Source organism: Corythoichthys intestinalis, chromosome 5, assembly GCF_030265065.1.
Source record: "Corythoichthys intestinalis isolate RoL2023-P3 chromosome 5, ASM3026506v1, whole genome shotgun sequence".
NCBI classification, from domain to species: Eukaryota; Metazoa; Chordata; class Actinopteri; order Syngnathiformes; family Syngnathidae; genus Corythoichthys; species Corythoichthys intestinalis.
Window position 1 is genome coordinate 42,428,457 of NC_080399.1, and position 19,974 is coordinate 42,448,430.

Below are 19,974 nucleotides of genomic sequence, written 5' to 3' on the forward strand. Positions count from 1 at the left end.
ATGGACTGTCACCATTTAAATTGCGCTTTCACAACAGCTGCAATTGCAGCAAAGCCCTTTACAGAAACCATGACATTAAACAAAGAAATATGCAACCAACTATTTAGCAAAGGAGGAAAAGGAAGTGCAGCTATCCTTGTAGATTTACTGAACTCGCTTCAGCTATTTGTGCTTACAATAATAGATTAAAACGTCAGTGTGGGGAAGGAAGAGTTAGCAGAACCTCACACCAAATGACAAGACATCCCTACCATCACATGACACAAAAACTGCACAATAAAGACACCATTGAAGATTAAACTGCAACATGTAAACAATGTGCAGGGTTCAATGGAGCGTGATGTGTAATTTTTGATCTTCAAAAAACACTTTTTAGTTTTAGATGTTTGAGCTTTTGAGATACCAAATTAGGTGGGACTTTTAGAGGATATTTGAGTCATGTGCTAATTAAGTCAGTTTCACCGAAACAGGTTTTTTGTATGACTAGAAAGGAAAGGCATTTGACTAAAGGCAAATGGACCGAGGGCAGTACCAAGTAGTTACCCGGAAGCATGGAGAATACTGTGTCAGTTTTTGTTTGTGCCATTTCTCCGATTTTAACTGACTGCGGCTTGCAAGACTGAGGCGCGTCTGGATATATGTCATTACTAGAGGTGGGTAGAGTAGCCAAAAATTTTACTCAAGGAAAAATAATAATAAAAACAAAATAATAAATAATAGAACTAAAGTACAGGTAAAAGTAGTCATTAAAAAAATGTACTCAAGTAAAAAAAGTATTTGGTAAAAAGAATACTCAAGTAATGAGTAACATTGAGAGTAACTGCTTACAATGTTTTTTTTCTTTTTTTTTTTTAACAAATTTTCTCTGTGATTGTTATACTGTATTTTTTCTCTGTGATTGTTATACTGTAAAATAACACATTACATAACCACATTAAGCCAAATATATATATATATATATTTTTAATCATTGAATTCGGGTGTGAGAAAAAAAAATCTACAGAAAAAAAGCGTTATTCGTCCAAAGAGCATGAGTGCCCTCTGGTGGATAAAACATTTCCTGACATGAAATTAAAAGGATCATATCCAGTTTTTCGTGTTCAAACGTTGCCAAATAAAAACTTAGAGGTTAAAATCTGCGCTTTCGAATCATGTTGACAGCGGTGCTCTATGGCTAGGTTCATAGCGCAGTTCTTTATGCACAAATCTGATTTTTTCGTGTTTTTCCGATTCGAGTCAGGCATTAACTTGACGGTCTGAACGGGAAAGGTCGCATAAAAGTGGACCTTTTCAAATCCAATGTAGGTCACTTTCGTAGGTGGTTAAAATCCAATCTGGGCCACACTTTTCCAGAATGTGGCTGCGTTCTGAACTGTCAAGTCCCCCAAATCGGAATTCATGCAGCAATTACGTCAGCAAAGAGCAAGAGAGACAGGGTGCTAAGTTAGCGGTGGAGCTGTGCATTAGCGGTGGAGCTGTGCATTAGCGTTAGCGCATAGCTTGAACGTGGCTTTTCGGGAAGAGGTGAGCTTTACGACAGTCATACAAAAATTTGGGGGCGGGGTGGATCCGTGCTACAAATGAGCAGTATTACAGATAGTTTACAAGGCCGAGAGTCCGGGCAAACTGTCCGTATATATGTGTGTAACGCAAGCACAGTGCACGCATGCTATCAATCCATATATAACTTTGGATACAAGACTAAACAGGGATTATTTATGTCAGATATGTGGGTCCTCTTTTTGGAAATAAAAATATGATCACCCAAGAATGGCATTGAGCCAGCATTTATTTTGATGCTCCTGACCATGCAGGGAAGTTTGCACAGCACATCGAATTAGCGCGCATTTTAGTGCACATGCGTGATCCTTGAACGGGCTAAATGGACAAAGGCAGTCTGAACGGGCACACACAAAAAAAAAAAAAAAAAACATTGACAAAAAAATTGGAATTGTGTATTAAGACCTGCGCTATGAACCTAGCCTATGTCAAATATGTGCGTGAAGATGCCACGTGATTAAACAGGCCTGCGTGATCATAGAACGGCAAGCTTGAGTGTGATTGGTATAATCGAGTCATGTGATTATTGTTTCGACACCTCATTGGTGAAACTGGGCCCGCTGTTGGCATCTGTGGCAAAACAAAATAAAAAAAAAAACAAAGTTAAATCTAATATGTAGAATAAAGAGGACAAATGTAATGACTAGTGTAGCCCAAAGTAGCGGAGTAAGAGTAGCACTTTTTTTCTTCACAAGTCTACTCAATTAAAAGTAAAACATATGGCTTAGTAAAACTACTCTTAGAAGTATATTTGTCTCAAGTTACTCCAGTAAATGTAACTCGTTACTGCTCACCTCTGGTCATAACAAAGCGCTAACGATCACGCGTCTAAAACACGTCACAGCAAAGTGTCAAGACAACGCACATTTTTGAGATTGTGCTTGTTTATTTTTTTGATTAAAATTACACATTATTATAATAATGTTATATTTTTTTCTTCTAATTTTTTTGTTCTTTTGTTTTTTTTATCTTTTTTCTCTTCAATATTTGTAATTTTTGTCAGTACTGTAATTTTTTTTACTCCTCTTTGGAGTTTCATTCCTATGGCAACAACGTAAGCAGAATCTGTACAATAGCCACAAATAAATCAATTGACAACTAACTGGAAATCAAATAAAACGCAGCCTATCAACAGAAAATATTAAATTTGAGCCATTTTTCAAAATGAATGCTAAGGAACAATCAATATGTGGTTGTACAGTTATTTGGTTGAGTTTGAATACTTTCATTTCTGATTAAAACCAAGAATTAAATTCTTCTTGAAATATCTTTTCCAATTAATTGGTTTAAAGATAATTATTAAAATATTTGACCCTTGCCTGATTTTTGGTGGTTTTGTCACATTTGGGGGCATATTTCCTTTGATCATTTTTTTGTCAGACTTAATAAGAGATTACTGCCCTCCCAATTTTTCTCTTGCCGGCTACTTGTTATTTACGGTTATGATTTTTTTCAGTCCCTATGGCAACAGAGTACCTCAAATTTCTCCGTGTTGTCACGCCTTTCGTCAGTAGTGCATTTCTTGCAGTCAGTTATGACCATTTACTATTTACAGTATATAAAACTGAACAGTTTGCGAGGCTAAAACAAAATTACATTACAATAATGTTACAGGCCCAACGATCCTTACTCCATAGTCCGCGTGGCAATACATACTAGTCATAAAAATACAATGGAGACTTGTTTTTATTTCCAAATGACAAGACCATAATAGATATATTTTTTTGTCCAAAAGACAGTATGTGATCATCTCAGAGTTCTCCACCAAATTTTCCTTGGTAAACTCGCTCCACAGTTCTATTTACACACAGTGACAGAACTGTTGGTCCTATCCTTTGGATGGGCAAACAAATTCACAATAATAACAATTTTTAAAAAAGGTTATAACCTTTAACAAGAGTCACAAAGTCATAAGGACATTTTTTATTTAACAAAAAAAAAAAAAAAAAAAGCATGATTGTACACTACTCACAAAAAGTTTGGAATCTTGTGTGTTGGGCTAAAATTTCAGGATGAAACAAAAATATTTTTTTTTACCTATGATAGGAGCATATTCGCTGCAAACTGTTGATGACACTACTGTTTGTAGCCTCGCAAGTGATGACACAGAATGGAAGAGTCACAGATAGGTAAAGAAGTGCAAGTTCAAACAACTATTGTTGCATATAAATTAAAAGTACTGAAACATTCACTCTTAAAATTCCAATCTTTTTGCGAGTGGTGAATAGGAAATGGGTCTCAGTTGATCATTTTTGCTAACAATTTTACTGAAATGCCTTAAGGCGACGAAGCATGAAATAGTAGTTTATGTACAGTAAAATGCACCCTCTACTTGAGCAACGGTTAATTCCTGATTGTGCACATTTTGGCCCGCTCCTTGAATACCCACTGGACTCTTGACTTCAAAAGAGTCTTCTCTGCTGACCCACCTGAAAGGGTTCCATAAATAGATGATGCCGTAACCACGCAGTGGCCGGATGCTGGCTGAAACAGTCCAGTATTTCTAAACGCTAAAGAGAAGATAGGATGGGGTCTTAAGAGGGTCAAACTCCAGCGAGTGACTGGCTGTTGTAGTCAGTGGAGTCCATTTTGAGTATGTACGGAATAATGCTGTCGATCTGCACATTGCCAATCAGGCCGGCGAAAAAGAGCTCCTCGGTGACTGCCGCACTGATCAGTCGTAGAGCAGGAAGTCGCAGAAGCAGCTTGGACAAACTGCGGAGTAACGAATTACCACATTATCTGTGACATATTATTGTCAGTTCACCACCAACAAACAGTAGAATACCATGACTCTAAAAGTTTATTTCCATTACGACACCCATGTGTCTTTACCAAGTTTATTTATTTGATCAGATCCTTTATCCTATCTTTCCATTATAATTCACCTGATTTGGATGTAAATGCCCTCAACTTAAAAGATGAATCTTGTTCATTTCATATCATGTCCGTTGTGTGTCATTTCGAGCCTAAAAACTAAGAGTTGTGTCCACGCCCCAAAATTTAGAGACGTGTGTAAACCGCTTAAAACAAGTATGTTTTGCCTCATTTTTGTGCAAGTGTGTGTCATCTTTTACTTTTCTCAAAGTAGTGGTACTCATTGTTTTCCATTTTTTTTTAAGTAAGAATACCAAAGTGATCAGGAATTGTATTAATTTTCACATATTTAAATGTAATGGAGGATTATAGGAAGGGTCAGTATTATAGGGTGAAACAGTTCATGTAAAATCAAAATTAAACAGTTTCGGTTTTTCATTTTCAGTTTGGTTCAGTTGCGTAGTATTTCGATTTCGATTTATGCACTTTTTTCCCCTCATAAAATTTATTATTAGCACAACGTGCGGAACCTACTGTGGGAGTTTCCGCATGGACGCTCAGTGCTCCCTTTGACTTCACTACTGATAGGCTGGTGGGCCCACCTGGAGCGGCTGGTGGGGTATTGGCCGGTGGGCCTGCCTGGAGCGGCTGGTGGTGTTGCAATGGAGACCCAGGCTGCGCCAGGGAGACCGCGGACGTTACAACCGGTGGCAGCATGGGGAACACTTTTTGGCTTCTCCTTTAAACTTAGCAATGGACCAAACCCAAGTTATGTCGACACTGCTGCACGTTATTTTAACCCACTTAATACGGCACAATCCAACAATGAATGTTGAATCTACACATAAGAAAATAAGCTAGAGATTGTCACAGCAACCAGATGTGCTTTCTGCAGAAAATGTGGCTAAAAAAAAAAATTAAACCTTGACAATTACATTTGTCAATTTCAGGTTCGTTCTGTTAAGTATTCAAAGTTTAAAATTTTGCTTTTTATTCATAATTTTAAGATTTTATATTTGTTACAATTGTTTTATTTATGTTTTCATAACTCCGAGTGCAACATCAGCCAAAAAGGGTCACTATTATTTATACGTATTTACTCAAGTTCCAGAGTTTACATTTTTAAAAGCATTTTAAGTTTTTTCCTGCCGTTTTTGTACCGAGAATGAACCAAACATAAAAAAAAAACAAAAACGAACGAACGAACAAAAATAATATTTTAGTGTGTCTTACACTCCTAGTCAATACATTTTTTAAATATAGTCTCTCTACGTATGTCATTGATTTTTGCTTGTTGCAGTTAATGGGGGTTCATGCAGCCCAAGAAGGCACGCTCAGCTATCGCCATTATTGGTTTTCATAATACAAACATTTTCCGTGGCTATGAGTTTACTACTACTTTAGTGCAGGTTTTGGAGTATTTGCAATACTGACCGGTAGGTATCTTCTGGATACGTTCTCGTCACGTAGTCCTGCAACTCCATGTAAGCCTTCTCTTGGAACCTCTCTATTTGCAGAATATTGTCTATGCCAGGATGATCTGAAGAAAAATTACATGAAAAAACACGCACAGTAAATATGTGTGCAAATTTAGCCTTATATTTCTAAATTCTTTGTTTAAATTTTTTGATAAGACGCACCAGGACTGAAGAGAACAATGGCTTTAAGGAAGGCATATTCGTAAGCATCGGGAGACAGCTTAGTCATGCTGTTACAGAACTCCTGCAATCGCCAGATGTGCTCCATCACCAGTTTAACCCGGTCTTGGGAGAGTTTCTCTGTTGGTGACAAGGAGCGAGCAAACAAACATGTAGAGCATTGCAGAACCTCATAATCTGGGTAGCTATTAAGTCAAGGTACCAATATACACCTACCTTCCTGCAAACTAGTCTGTAGATGGCTGATGATAGCACTTAAAATGGTTCCGACGTTCATAACATTGGAACATTGGGCCAGACCCAAAGCAAACAGCTCGTTCCAACAGGCTTTCATCAGGTTAATGTCGTTGTCCTCTTGACCGCTGCAAAAACATGATGGGTTACTATAGTTATGAAGAAACTTCACATTGACAGTCCATGTGATTTACCTCAATGCTTGGAAGGCAGGTATGGAGCGTGCCCAATGCATAGAGAGAAAAAGAAGTCGTGAGGCTGACTCGCAGATGTAGTTGACATTGAGGTACTCTGGCACAGGTACAGGCATCATAAGCTGTACAAGCAAAATTGTGAGTAATGTAATAGAAAAGAGGAGCACACACTGTCAATTAGCTGGCTACATGCTTACTTTGAATGGAATATGGCTATCTGAGAGCAGTGAGCCCTCAAGCTCTAACACTGGGCCGGACTGGTCGCCCGACATCAGCTGCATGGTGGCCTCTAGGTTGGTCGGTGAAGAGCCGTCGCCAGAGTGAAGGACTTTGGCCAGAGTGTCAAAGGCTCTGGATGACATAATTGCATATTGTAATTGCAAACTTTCTCTGGAAATCAAAAGGAATGTATGTGAATTATAGGGATTAATATAGAAATATTAAAAAAAAATAAAAATAAAAAAAAAACGAATTCACTATTTTTCAAGCTGGTAAAATCCTGTACTCAGCTGACTGTTATATGGTAGTACAATTGTTTCCAAGTTTGAAAGTGCATATACTCATAAATGGGAGTGAATGAGCTTTGAGAAGGACCTCCAATATAGTTGGGGAAATTATATATTAGCATAGTCTTGATTTAAACAACCAGACTCCAGGCAAGTACAGAATTGAAGATTGAGATTGAAGACACTGATGAACACCATAGACTTGTAGGCTCTGGTGGTGTTTCAGTATAAAATTAAATTTCCTGCAATTATACAACCTACCTACACACAAAAAATGAAAAGGGGGACAAAAGAAAGATGTGTTCAGCCCGCTATAGAGCCTACCCACGTACCACGTGCTCGCTGTATGGTTCCGCCCACTTGTCCGTCATTTTGACTCTGTATTAGCATTGTTTTCAATTGATGGCGGAATTTAAAATGCATTTCATGGAAGACCCGGTGCTTTCTGATGCCGCATACTCACTGGATCTGTTGCATAAAAGGCGTTATGTGGAAAAGCTTCGTTCTATACAGTCGCCAGATCCATATTTGATGCCTAGATCGATGATTTTTGACTGGCTGCCTTCACCGTCTCTGCCTGACCCTGATATTTACAACTATCTTGTCCACACAAAATCAGCCTATTCTCACGAAAGTTTGAAAAACTTTAAGAGCTTGGAGGCTTATAAATGCTACGTTGCTGGTTGGGTGAAACAGGTCCTCGTACACGAAAATTCGGCAGGAATCTTGTGCTCGGAAGGTGAGTTACGAAATTTTCAATTCAAAATCTTTTGTTCTTGCTAACATCCACTGTCAAGTCTAATGTATTCCATGTCATTTGTCAATGGAGCTAGGGCTTTTAATGTTTATATGGTTTAGCGATAGCACTCACTACATACATACGTGTATGTTGTCGGTGATTAGCCTAGCAATGATCTTAATTGTGGTTATTTGTCAGCCCCGTAGACGAGGCCAGTTTCTTTCACTTGGTACCAGCTAAATATTATTTAAAAAATAACGATGGTGGAAGAAAGGGAAGTCACAAACATCTTGAATTTGAAACTATGTCGTACTACGTCGTATGTTGTCGGCGATTAGCCTCGCAATGATCTTAATTGTGGTTATTTGTCAGCCCCGTAGACGAGGCCAGTTTCTTTCACTTGGTACCAGCTAAATATTATTCAAAAAATAACGATGGTGGAAGAAAGGGAAGTCACAAACATCTTGAATTTGAAACTATGTCGTACTACGTCGTATGTTGTCGGCGATTAGCCTAGCAATGATCTTAATTGTGGTTATTTGTCAGCCCCGTAGACGAGGCCAGTTTCTTTCACTTGGTACCAGCTAAATATTATTCAAAAAATAACGATGGTGGAAGAAAGGGAAGTCACAAACATCTTGAATTTGAAACTATGTCGTACTACGTCGTATGTTGTCGGCGATTAGCCTAGCAATGATCTTAATTGTGGTTGTCAGGCCAAAACCCTCTAAATATATATTAAATGCATCTTACCGGATATAAAATGACTACTACATAGTCTGTGGTGATTTTTTGGTGTCCAGTTTTCACGTCGAATTGCAGCCGTCCATTTCGCTCTCCTCTTTGGATCCCTCGGAATACGGTAAAACTTCAAGTCTCTCCTTCCATCTTCTCTGTTAGTGCAACCAACAGCCACTCACGCCTTCACCATTTTGATTATTAATGTTAAGGAGCAGAAAAACACGCCGTAAATAGGAGAAATGTACGTAGCCGTAACAGGTTAACACTATGTTTTGACGGACAAGTGGGCGGAACCATACAGCGAGCACGTGGTACGTGGGTAGGCTCTATACATACTGTACTATGTAACATTAGTTACAAGTTGCAAGTTACAAGTTACAACACGTCAAAAACCGGACAAAGTTCGACTTGATACCTCTTTGATTGTTAATTGAGGTGTCGCACATTGGGAATTTGGCCTTTCTGCGTTTTGCAGCCGCATGAACGTTTTTAAAATAAAAGCAAAATGAATTACCCAGTGATTTGCAAAACTCACAATGGCCCTCACAGTAGCGGTCCTCAAGGAGCTGTGGCAGCAGGTGGAAACTGCTACTCACCACAGTATGTTTGCTTCTCAAGTCTTGTGGAGTCATGAGTCATTGACTCCAAAATCAACTTGAGTCAAGTCTACAGTCATTGCCTCCTGAGTGGAGTCTCAGACTCTTCCGGTCCAAGTCTGTGTATTGTTTTGTGTCCACTTGAAAGTCATCAAATTTGTGACTCGAGTTCCTAATGCTGGAGTCCAATTGTCTGCTAATTTCATTATAAATCTTTAAACATAAGGCCACTTGGAGTCCTGCTAGAAATCGTATTACAGGTATTCTGTGTTTCCGCGATTACCAAACATCAGGGAACTTTTTCTCTTCTTGACGCATTGTCGCTCACCTAGTGATATCGCTTTGCTCGTCATCCTGCATGTCTGTCATGGAGCTGTCGCCGTTGCTGAGTGTTTCGACACCAACTAGCTCGCCTGTACTGTCACTTGTCTCTCTTGCCTTGTTGAGGTGGGCGAGGGAGGTCACCACGTTGGCCAGAGTGCCAAGGTCACTTTGAGATGGGTCGTTGTGCTGAAAGAGACACCGGCACAAAATAACGTGGGTATCCTGGGAATATTCACTGCATTTATCTGACTAACGCATACTTAAAATCAGCAATTTGACAACGTATGAATTCCAGTAGTGCATAATGACCTTGGACCTATTTTGTTGGAGCATAACTGTATTATATGCTTAGTAAAATGCTCAACACACACATTCATTAAACCCATGATTAAAACAATAAACAACTAGTACATAAATAAAACAATAATTACAATGTTAAAAGATAAAGGGCAAATAAAATACATTGATGCACTAATGCGCCTTATAACCCGGTGTGCCTAATAGTGGTAAAAATACAGTATGATTCTCAACAGCTAATAGTACATCCAAATAAATCCAACCTAGACTGTATATAGTAGAAAGATGCCTTCTATTGATCTATTGGTTTTTTACATCGTACATAATGTGTAAAAAGGACTAAAATAATACAAGTATATTGAATGAAGTGAAATATAAATTCAACATGTAAATTAGAACTCTTAAGTAGTTCCACTCATTAACATGAACTTGACAGGATTTCAATGTAATATTGCTATTCTTTCAAGTGTATCTCTTATAATACAGTTACCTTTTCTGGTGATGCTGGGATCAAGATGGTATTTTCCAGCTTAGAGAATGGTTGCTGGATGTTGAGCAACATGCTTGACTCCAGCAAATGTGTAGACCTGTTTTGTATGGATGAATATTTAGTCGCAAATCACGTTAATTTAAATAATAACATCTAAACATTCAGTAAATTTCTTTAGCTCTGACTGGAAATTGCACTAGACTGGTACCCTGCCAACAACAAGGCAATTTGTCATAGAGGGGATTTTGATGACCCCCCCCCTCATTTTCACTGGGATGCACTTGATCAAGGTCTTGTCTTGTGCTTTAAGAGGAGTGGCCTGGTGAGTGAAATCAGGGATGACTCACCCTTGCAAGTGCTCTCATTTGGTATTCGTTTATCCTGTTCAAGTAATGGCTGAAATTACACTTGTGAATGGCTTCTCCATGCTCCCATGCAAGTACAGTACTTTAATTACATCATTCCTCTTACTCGAGAAGGGTGATTCTAATGAAGCTAACCCAAACTAAGTCTTTTAAGAATATACCGGTAGTCATGAAAATCTGAAAAAGTTCATTTTTAAGTGAAAGATGGCCACGACTATTATGTAGCCCAGTCCACGATTTGTTACCAAACTAGTAATTTGTATGTTTTTTAAATCAGATTTTAGAGCCAGAAATTCATTACTGCAATGCATCTATGAAAAGCTTTAGCTGTTTTCACCCTAATACTAGGGCTGCAACTAACAATTATTTTCATAATCGGCTAATCTGACGATTAATCAGATAAATGTCACTTTTTTCAATTACCTTCATAATTTACCTTGATGTTGTTTTAGGCATGTTGTTAGTAACAAGAAAGTCAAAAAGGATGACTATTTCCTTCAAAAATAATATTTTATTACAGCTTCCTAACCTAACTGTAGTCTAACAAATTCGTTGGGAATTAATTATTTGAATTAATTAATTCCCAATTCAATTAACAAATTCGTTGGGAATTAATTATTTGAATTAATCGATTAGTTGTTGCAGCCTTATTAAGAAACTAGAAAGCAAAATGTCCGAAAATTGGCAAAAATGTGAGTTTGTTCATGTCCTACTTTGACTTAACAAAAATGTAAAGAAGAAATCTGATAATATTTACAACTGAGAAGTTTTATATATATATATATATATATATATATATATATATATATATATATATATATATATATAATTTCAAGAATTTAGACAAGTTTAAGGTGAAGAAGGTCCTAAACAATTAATTATCAAAATAGTTGTCGATTAATTTGTTTATCGATTAGTTGTCGATTAATCGGTTAATTGTTGTACCTCTTCTTAATACAGTACCATAAACATTCCAGTTCATAAAAAAATATATATATATTAGAGCTGTCCCGACTAGTCGACATAGTCGACGTCATCGATGATGTAAATCCGTCGACGAGCACAACATCCCGTCGACGGTTAATGAAGGTTTAAAAAAATATATGCGTGGAAAGTTAGAATGTCGGATGCTCTGTTTGCAAGCGGGGAAAGCGGCACAAAGCCAAAAAAAGCGCACCAGAGTGTCCAAAACATTGACTTATTTCAAAGAAACTAAGGAGAGTACACTCTTCTGTCCTGTCTCTTCAGTGCCAAGCTTGGCTGCACGTCGGCCGTGAATAAACACCTCAAGCGCCTTCACGCAGTTTGTAATTATTATTTTTTTATTCTCCATTTTTTGTACACCAGAGGGTGCTGTCGCCTTACTAAATAATAATGTTTCATTGACAATGGGCCTATAAGTGCTATTAGTATTGTTCTTAATGCTAATTGAAAGATTTATTTCATGTTATGGTTTATTTTATGGTATAGAAAATTATATAAGGTTAAAAGGTCATGAATATATACAGTATATACAGTGATTGCACTCAAGGGAGAGATTGTCAATGATAAGGTAATAAGGTAAAGGCAATTCATATAGGCAATTCATTGATATATAAATAAGGTTTAAAAGGAAAAAAGTGAAAAGTTTTTGTTAATTTCTAATTGTGTTGCTTTATTTGTGTGCACCGTAGCTCTTACGGTGTGTTTACATCAAGGATGGAATAAAAGTTGTAAACCATCAGTTTAAGAGACGATCTTTTCAATCGGGATGCTACACTAGTTAATTCTATCAGCATTTGAACTCATTGTTTATTTGTGATTTATTATTGTTATTTACGTGTTTATTTGTACTTTAATAAATGATTTGAGTGTTCCAATATGTTTTTTGTGAATTGATAAGCGTCAACAAAAATTTCATTGCTAAATTAGTAAAAAAAAAAATAATAATAATTTTTTAAATTATTAGATTAGTCGACTAATCGTAAAAATAGTCGGCTGACTAATCGGGAGAAAATTAGTCGTTTGGGACAGCCCTAATATATATATATATATATATATATATATATATATATATATATATATATATACACATTTGTTTAAAATGATATAATTTAGCAGATTATGATCAGCAATAATGGATTCTTGCTTTGTATAAAACAATATTTATGGAAAATCTAGTGTCAAAGCATGCCGCTTTCATCACTGTTGCACTGTGTTCAGGGTCCCGTCACAATCTTCTTTTTCTTTTTTTTTTTCCTTTTAAATAAAGTTATTCTGACCCCTAATGCACCACAAAGAAGGCAAAACAAAAGACGGCTACAAGGTAACATTGTTTGGCATTCTTGATATTGGTAATACTAGTTAACTTTATGTTAACATGTGACTACCGTAATTTTCGGACTATAAGCCGCGACTTTTTTCCTTCATTTTGATACCTGTGGCTTATAGTCCAGTGTGGCTTATTTATTGATTTACTTGGGTTAATTGGTAACATTTTATTTGACAGTGGCATCATAATTTTGACATGACACTATCATGGGCATTACTGAAAGCTTATGTCATTAAGCCTCATCAGGCAAATTATGTCACAAACTCCATTTATTTCCAGCTTAGATCTTTTACATCTATTCAAAAGTGAGACAATTTGCCGGATAACACTAAATGACATCTCTTATAAGCATTCATTAATGCTCAGGACAGTGTCATGTCATAATTATGATTGTCTAATGACAGTCTTATGGCGCCACTGTAAAATAAAGTGTGACCAAACATTATAACTAGCAATTAATAAAACAACTGGAACAGTAACTGAAGAAATATTTAGCACAGAACATGAGTTTTTATTGTTATTTGTATCTGTAGCGCTGGAATGTATGCCAGGAAGCATGTTGGATGACAACAGTGTTGACAGCAGGTGGCAGTAAAAGGATGACTGTCTCCCCAAGGGAGCAGTGATGGTCAAATGAAGCCTCTTGAACCAATTCACGAGGGTTCATTTGGTTTCACAACAGTCGTATGATGCTGCTGTCAAATAAATGTTACCGGTTAATATCTTTTGGTCTAAATATCCCATAATACAGTGAGGAAAGCTGCGGTTTATAGTCCAGTCGAGCTTATCTATGAACAAATGTTGTTTTCATGTCAAATTTGGTGGGTGGCGGCTTATAGTCAGGTGCGCCTTATCGTGCGAAAATTAGAGTACTTTCCCACCATAGGTGATCATTACCATAATGTTTAATATGACATGTTTTTAGACATTAAATCAATGAGGTATTTAACTGTAAATAAAGTACTACGGTACTGTTTACCACATCGTATTCATAACTGCCCATATACGCCAGATTTCAAGTTAAAGGACTTTTTTTCTATTCCCTGTTTTAATTGTTTTTATGCCTTGCCCTTTTTTGGAGCTCAAACTGTTGATGAAAAAAAATTACTGAGTCATCATACCATTCTGCTTTTCAAGCTAGCTTTAGTAAATGTTCGATATTACTGTAATGCATACTTTCATGAAAATCACCCATCTGCAGCGTATGACGCTCGTAACTAAAATGTTGGTTTACAAAATCAAGGGGGAGGAGGGCCCTGCGATTTACTGGTGTTCCGTCACTGGCCTTTAGTCAGCTGTGCCAACAAGTGTCATTAAAATAAAAAATAAAAAAAGTTTGCTATTAAAGGCTGACGTCAATGTTATTGTCCACAAGAACAAGAACAACAACTTGAGTGGCGATTTGACAGGCCTTAAGCCTGCAATAAAAATGGAAACCAAGCAGGAAGAGATTTGAAGCCTCTACCTAAAAACTATGAGGCATACCAGTAAACCAATTCCCACTATGCTGTGTTTAGTTTTACAGTTTTCACATACAGTAGAAGAAAAATGTTTCCCACTAAACAAAATCTTGAAAATATTACATCGGTATTGGAGCGTTTCCTGTAGTAAAATTGTTTTGTTACACTTTATCCAACACAAATTCAATCCATTATTTACACATGTTCGTGCTTTGAGGATTGATAGTTACCGGTCCATGTTGCATGGCTACCTAGTTTATAGACGATTAGTTCACGATTGATGGAGAAGTAGGACATAAAGTTCGTGTCTCCAAGAACAACAACAACCTAAGTCACAACTTGAGAGGCCTGACAGCCCGCGAAAATTAATGGATGAATGTACAAAAGCTATAAATTTACTGTGTCACCTGGAAGTCTCTTTATCACACACAAAGGTGGGTGTGGCAGCCAGTGGGCTGCACAGGTTTTTGCGAATGTAGATCTTCTCTGTGGAGGCAGCACAGTTGACAGGCTTCTCCCGGTTGGGCGCATCCATCGGTTTCCTCTCGCACTGCACAGCTGCAATAACAGCAGCACACTTCTGTGACTGCTTGAATGAGCGTCATACAGTACTCACATTGAGTGAAATTTCGTACAGTCCTGTTTCATGCCGACAGCAATACAGCGCTGCAGTCGACAGAACTGGCACCGGTTTCGGTGGATTTTGTTGATGGCGCACTCGCCCGAGCCCCTGCAGGTGTACAAAAGGTTCTTTCTGATGCTGCGTTTAAAGAAACCCTTGCAGCCCTCGCAGCTGATTGCACCATAATGGCGCCCTACAACAGGGACGAAAAACAAGGTCATGGCAATGGGGAAAAACATTTGCAAATTGTGCGTCACTGGGAAAAATAGAGTGAAGGCAAATTAAAGTTAATTCCAACCTGAGGCCTTGTCTCCGCAGACAACACAGTACTCAACTATTGGCTTGGCAATAGACTGGTCCTCGGTTACAAACTGACAAGGGGCAAGAGAATAGGGTTATTGAACACCCTGCAAGAATTTGAGGCTGTATAGACTCAACCCATTTTATAGGTGAAAATATTTAATATAGAGGCATCATGTATTGTTTTACCCCTTCCACACACTTTAACCTTAAAAATTGAAAACTGTAATCCTTGGTGCCTGTTTTTACTCTCAAGATTTAGGAGATGATCGTATGACTCAAAGTTCTCTAAATAAGAGGAAAAGTGTGCTTTTTTTTAATTGTGTTTTCCATCTTGTTTTCAATACTGCCTTGTATTTGTTCTTAATCTGTTGGTTGACGACAAATACAAGTGGACATTTATTCATATACACTATGCAAGCCCAAAAGAGTCATAATAAATACAAACGTTATTTTTTTTACAATTTAAGGGCCATATTACATATTTATTTACTGAAATAGTAAATACAGTAGTACCTCTACATTTGATCTCTTCAACACACGATGTTTTCGACATCCGACAGAAAATTTGACTCACCAATTGTTTCTACATCCGACGAAATGCTCGAAATACGACGATTTATGACAGCGTTGCAATTTCATTGTTTCCCGCAAGACTGACACACAGCGGATTTTCTTGTGAGAGAAATCAATATGGGTTCCAAGAATGTTAAAGCAGGTGGTGAAAAAAGAAAGTGTGAGGCTTACCAATGGAAAAATATGAGCGTGGGGTGCGCGTCCTTGAACTGCTAAACAATACTCCTCCGACCTCCGTTTTCCAGTCTTTATAAGTTAAGGTGACAACCATTGCCAAAGAGATCGCCAGCTTCGTCAGGTTTTTAATCATTTATTTCAGAACTTGTGCAACACAACGCGCCAACTGCTAGCAACAACAAGACGTTAAAAGTGAAAGTAATATCTCAGCGGCATTCTCTCACTCTGCCGTCAACCCAGCGGTATGTTCAGGTACATCACACAAAATAAAACTTCCACATTAGAACCCGATTTGTTACATTATTACAGGCATTATTATTATTATCATTACTATTAGTATATTATTATTCCTATTTTTGTTCCCATTGTATTTGATTTGCTCTTTGTAATTGCTATTTGCAATAGTAACAACACTATTTATTAAGGATTTTGTGTAGGTTTTTGGGCTGTGGAACGAATTGATGGAATTATAATGTATTGTTATGGTAAAATCCTGCTCAACATACGACCATTTCAACTTAGGGTTAGGGTTAGGTCCTGGAACGAATTATCTTTGTATGTAGCGGTACCACTGTATTATAAAATGTTGTTTTTAGTTATTTGACTCTTTTGGGCTTCCATAATGGAAACACCCAAAATTGCACTTCAAAAGTGGATATTTTTTGTTATTCATTAAGGCCGGGTATTGAAAATTATGGATTGATTCAATTCTTTCAATTGCGATTTAATTCACATTTGATTTTTGAATTTGAAGGTGATGGTGTTTGCTTAGTCATTTTTCTGTTGTTGTTTGGCCAAATGTGACCTCCCAGTCGTACAGTACAGTTACAAGACAATTTTTTGAAGAGAAATTCTCTTGTGTCTTGCGATCAGAATTGGAATTTAACACACAGGCCTATAATCTTGATTGTTGGTCGTTAAAAAAAAAACTACCACACACTAGAAAATTGCAGCAATTTAAAATGGACATATCAAACAAGTATACACTGTAACTTTAGACACCAAAAATGTTAAAACAATTCATTTAATTTTGTTTGCAAATTTAACTTTTTATAACAAGTAGTTAAAAAAAAGAAGAAGAGAGAAATACAAATACAATATAAATATGATCTGATAATAAATGTGTATTAGTTTAACACCTACTGTCTTTTCTATTAATTATGCTCAATCTCTTCTAGGAGTGCGCAACACTGGTCGGCATACTGTGATACAATGTAATTCAATAATGGAGTGCAAGTCTAAATCCAAACTAATCTTAATATTGTAAAACCATGATGATTTAAAAAAAAAAAAAAAAAACATCTTTTTTTAACCGCTTGAGGCAAACGGGATGTTTTTCATTAACCGTGTCAATCTGGAGGCAATTTACCGTTCAGTATTCTGAGCTAGGACACTTTGACAGAGGACAATTAAAGGTGAGATCTGAACGACAAGATTTTCGGTCACTTAAAATCCACAATATTTGCAGAATGTGAACAATGAATGGGGATCACACCTGAATCTGCGACCCAGACAGATCGGGAGAGGCAAATAGCAGCTGGTTAACCCTGGAGCTGTCCGGAGTGGTGAGGATGACCTTGTTGGGGGACCCTTCCTGCTTGGCCAGGATCACCTTGCCACTGGAAGAGGAATAGTCCGCATTCGCGAGGATAAACTGCTGCTTTCCAGGAGACACGGGCTCAACGGAGGTGACAATCTGGAGCTTTTGGCCAGTCTGTGGATCGGTTACAATCTGGAAGGAAAGTGTAGAAGATCAGCCAATTAATATACATCAATCAGCTACCATGGGCTAAAATAACCATGGAACATGCTGTGACAAATATACACATAAAATGAGATTACCTGAATTCGGCCCATTGACATGGTGTTATCTGCTGACACAAGCTGTATCCTCTGATTCTGCCCATCCATACTCAAACTGCACACATCGACTTTTCCACTGCACCACGCCTCAGTGACCCATTCAGTATACACACCTAGGGAGGAAACACATTATACCTTAGGAAGGGACATTCCTCGTCATACCTACACTATCACGATGATATTATATCAATAATAATAAACTTACAACTCCCGAAACAGCTGTAAATTAAGCCAATACAGCATGTATTAAGAATGCAGGCATTATTAATCTGCTCAGATGGGCTGAAGGACCAGGCTTTATAAGAATCACCTCATGTTGGCCCCTCACCCCACGTGTACACTTGTACACTACAGTTGTTTGAGACACGTTCAAAGTTTTACTTTCACTTAATGCATGTTTTGCATATAATGCTTGACATTTATTATAAACTGAGCAAATGATGAGTGTTGTAATGAAGTTTGTAACATTGTGGTGACGTACAATTGTATGTTCTGAAAAAGATGAAAAGTTACATGCAAAATTGGGGCACCCAGTTTTACTTTTTCAAGTCAGATTCAATTTCACAAATTTGGATACATTACTGGTACATCACCAGTTTATTTCGCCACTGGATAAATACTGACAACCTCAGGGACAGAGCTCGAGAGCTGACAGCAGCAACTTTTTAACAATGTAATGAAACTTATTTTACTTTATACAACACAAGCACCAGTGCACACTAAAGGCTGAAAGACTCTGCAAACATTCACTCTTTTGGCTTGAAAAACATCATATATGCTTGACAAGACAGGAAAAAATTAGTTGAAGGTTGCAAAGCCAGTTTTTGAGATGAAAATAAATCAATTTAAATGGCTCTTTCTAGGAAGACAGACGTTTCAGACAGTCCAAATCCACAGAAGTCTTGTAATAGTAATGTGAATGTTGTCGCAAACGCATACCCCTGTTCCTGAAACAAGGGTCACATTAAAACTGGCCATTGCGAATTGTTTATTGCGAATTGTTTATGGTTTTCAATTAAAATGTTAAGAGCAGTTTTTCCTGCGCTGACTTCTGTTTGCATGTTGCATTACATTTGGTCTATATCTCTCTACCTACTCTGGGTAGACGATACGTTGATACAGAACTTTTTGTAATTGTAGATGCACCGTTTTTATGTATTCTTTTATGTCAACCATAATCTTTAATGTAAACATTTTATTTATATAACGTTTATTGTGCTGTATTTTCTTCAGAGGGAAAGAGCGAGCCCTCGTTCTGCGTTATTGAGTCTAATTTCCGTGGTTATATAAAGGTTTATGGTTGTTTTCATTGACGCATTGACTAATGACCAACTAATGTTCGTTGCCTGAATGTCAAATTCTTTAATTCTAATTTGTCCCCGCTATGAAAATCGATACGGAAGATAAAGGTATTTCTTTTCCTGTCGGTGAAAGGTCAAATTTGAAGGGTTAAAGTATGCTAAGAGGCCCGTATGAGCGGGGCGGAAACACAGCAACCGCGGGGACGACAGACACATTTGAAATTTAAATAGATTTGGAGTTCCCCCACAAAACCTCAGTAAATATTACTACTTTCGAAGTTCTCGTTCCGTTTGCATACTTGGTTATAATGGAAAGTTAGCAATTGTATGCGTTTGAGCTAACGTCAGCTACTTGGCGCGGCTAGCAAGCAGCTAGCACGCGGGATAGAGATTAAATGCAATACTTTTGCCAACATTGATGAATACATTTAAAGTACGATCCTGATCGTTAAGGGGATTATTGACACGACTCGTCTACTTACTTGTTGTCGTGCTAACGAGCGAGCTTTTAGCCGAGTGCTAGTAGGAAGCCAATGGCAGCACGGCTGTTCTCAGCGCTTCCTCCCCTTGATTATCGGCGAGGAACGGCGACGCTGACCCTCAGCGCATGCAAAAATTATTTTTTTCTTACCTGTCCATTAGCTGTTACATGAATTATATCCTTTAATATCCAGACAAATTATCTTTTGTGCAGTTTTATGAGAGGGTCAGAGTTCGTGACCCCTTTCCCCCCACCATTGGAAGGCATACGCATGCGCGTTGATACCAATGTAGCATGATAAACATTGAAACGTAGCACAATGTCTTCCTTGCAGTTACTACGTATAGCGAAGCCTGGCAATT

General features: G+C 37.6%; 1 protein-coding gene across 2 annotated transcripts; it reads right to left on the reverse strand.

The window, feature by feature from the left end:
- Positions 1-844: 844 nt before the first annotated feature.
- nr2c1 (nuclear receptor subfamily 2, group C, member 1) lies at positions 845-19,881 on the reverse strand. 2 transcript variants are annotated; one of them, XM_057837637.1, is made up of 14 exons: positions 19,763-19,881; positions 17,810-17,943; positions 17,463-17,699; positions 15,213-15,285; positions 14,928-15,107; positions 14,700-14,850; positions 10,157-10,253; positions 9,374-9,555; positions 6,661-6,814; positions 6,464-6,585; positions 6,252-6,397; positions 6,018-6,155; positions 5,812-5,917; positions 845-4,275 (listed from the first exon to the last, which is right to left on the reverse strand). In XM_057837637.1, exons 2-14 carry the CDS (start codon positions 17,876-17,878, stop codon positions 4,104-4,106), a joined length of 1,827 nt encoding a protein of 608 aa, XP_057693620.1. In that variant the 5' UTR covers positions 17,879-17,943; positions 19,763-19,881; the 3' UTR covers positions 845-4,103. The 2 variants fall into 2 exon arrangements, with proteins under 2 accessions (XP_057693620.1, XP_057693621.1); XM_057837638.1 differs by lacking the exon at positions 19,763-19,881 and adding an exon at positions 19,614-19,758.
- Between the last annotated feature and the right edge of the window lie 93 nt (positions 19,882-19,974).

What these genes read in the sequence shown, in the direction of transcription:
- nr2c1 (XM_057837637.1), bottom strand. Translation starts at nt 17,878, where the DNA reads ATGGATGGGCAGAATCAGAGGATACAGCTTGTGTCAGCAGATAACACC. An exon ending in GAGCAAAGCGATATCACTAG is followed by an intron (nt 6,815 to 9,373) that starts GTGAGCGACAAT and finishes TATGTCATCCAG; the next exon opens with AGCCTTTGACACTCTGGCCA. An exon ending in CATTGTTCTCTTCAGTCCTG is followed by an intron (nt 5,918 to 6,017) that starts GTGCGTCTTATC and finishes ATTTTTCTTCAG; the next exon opens with ATCATCCTGGCATAGACAAT.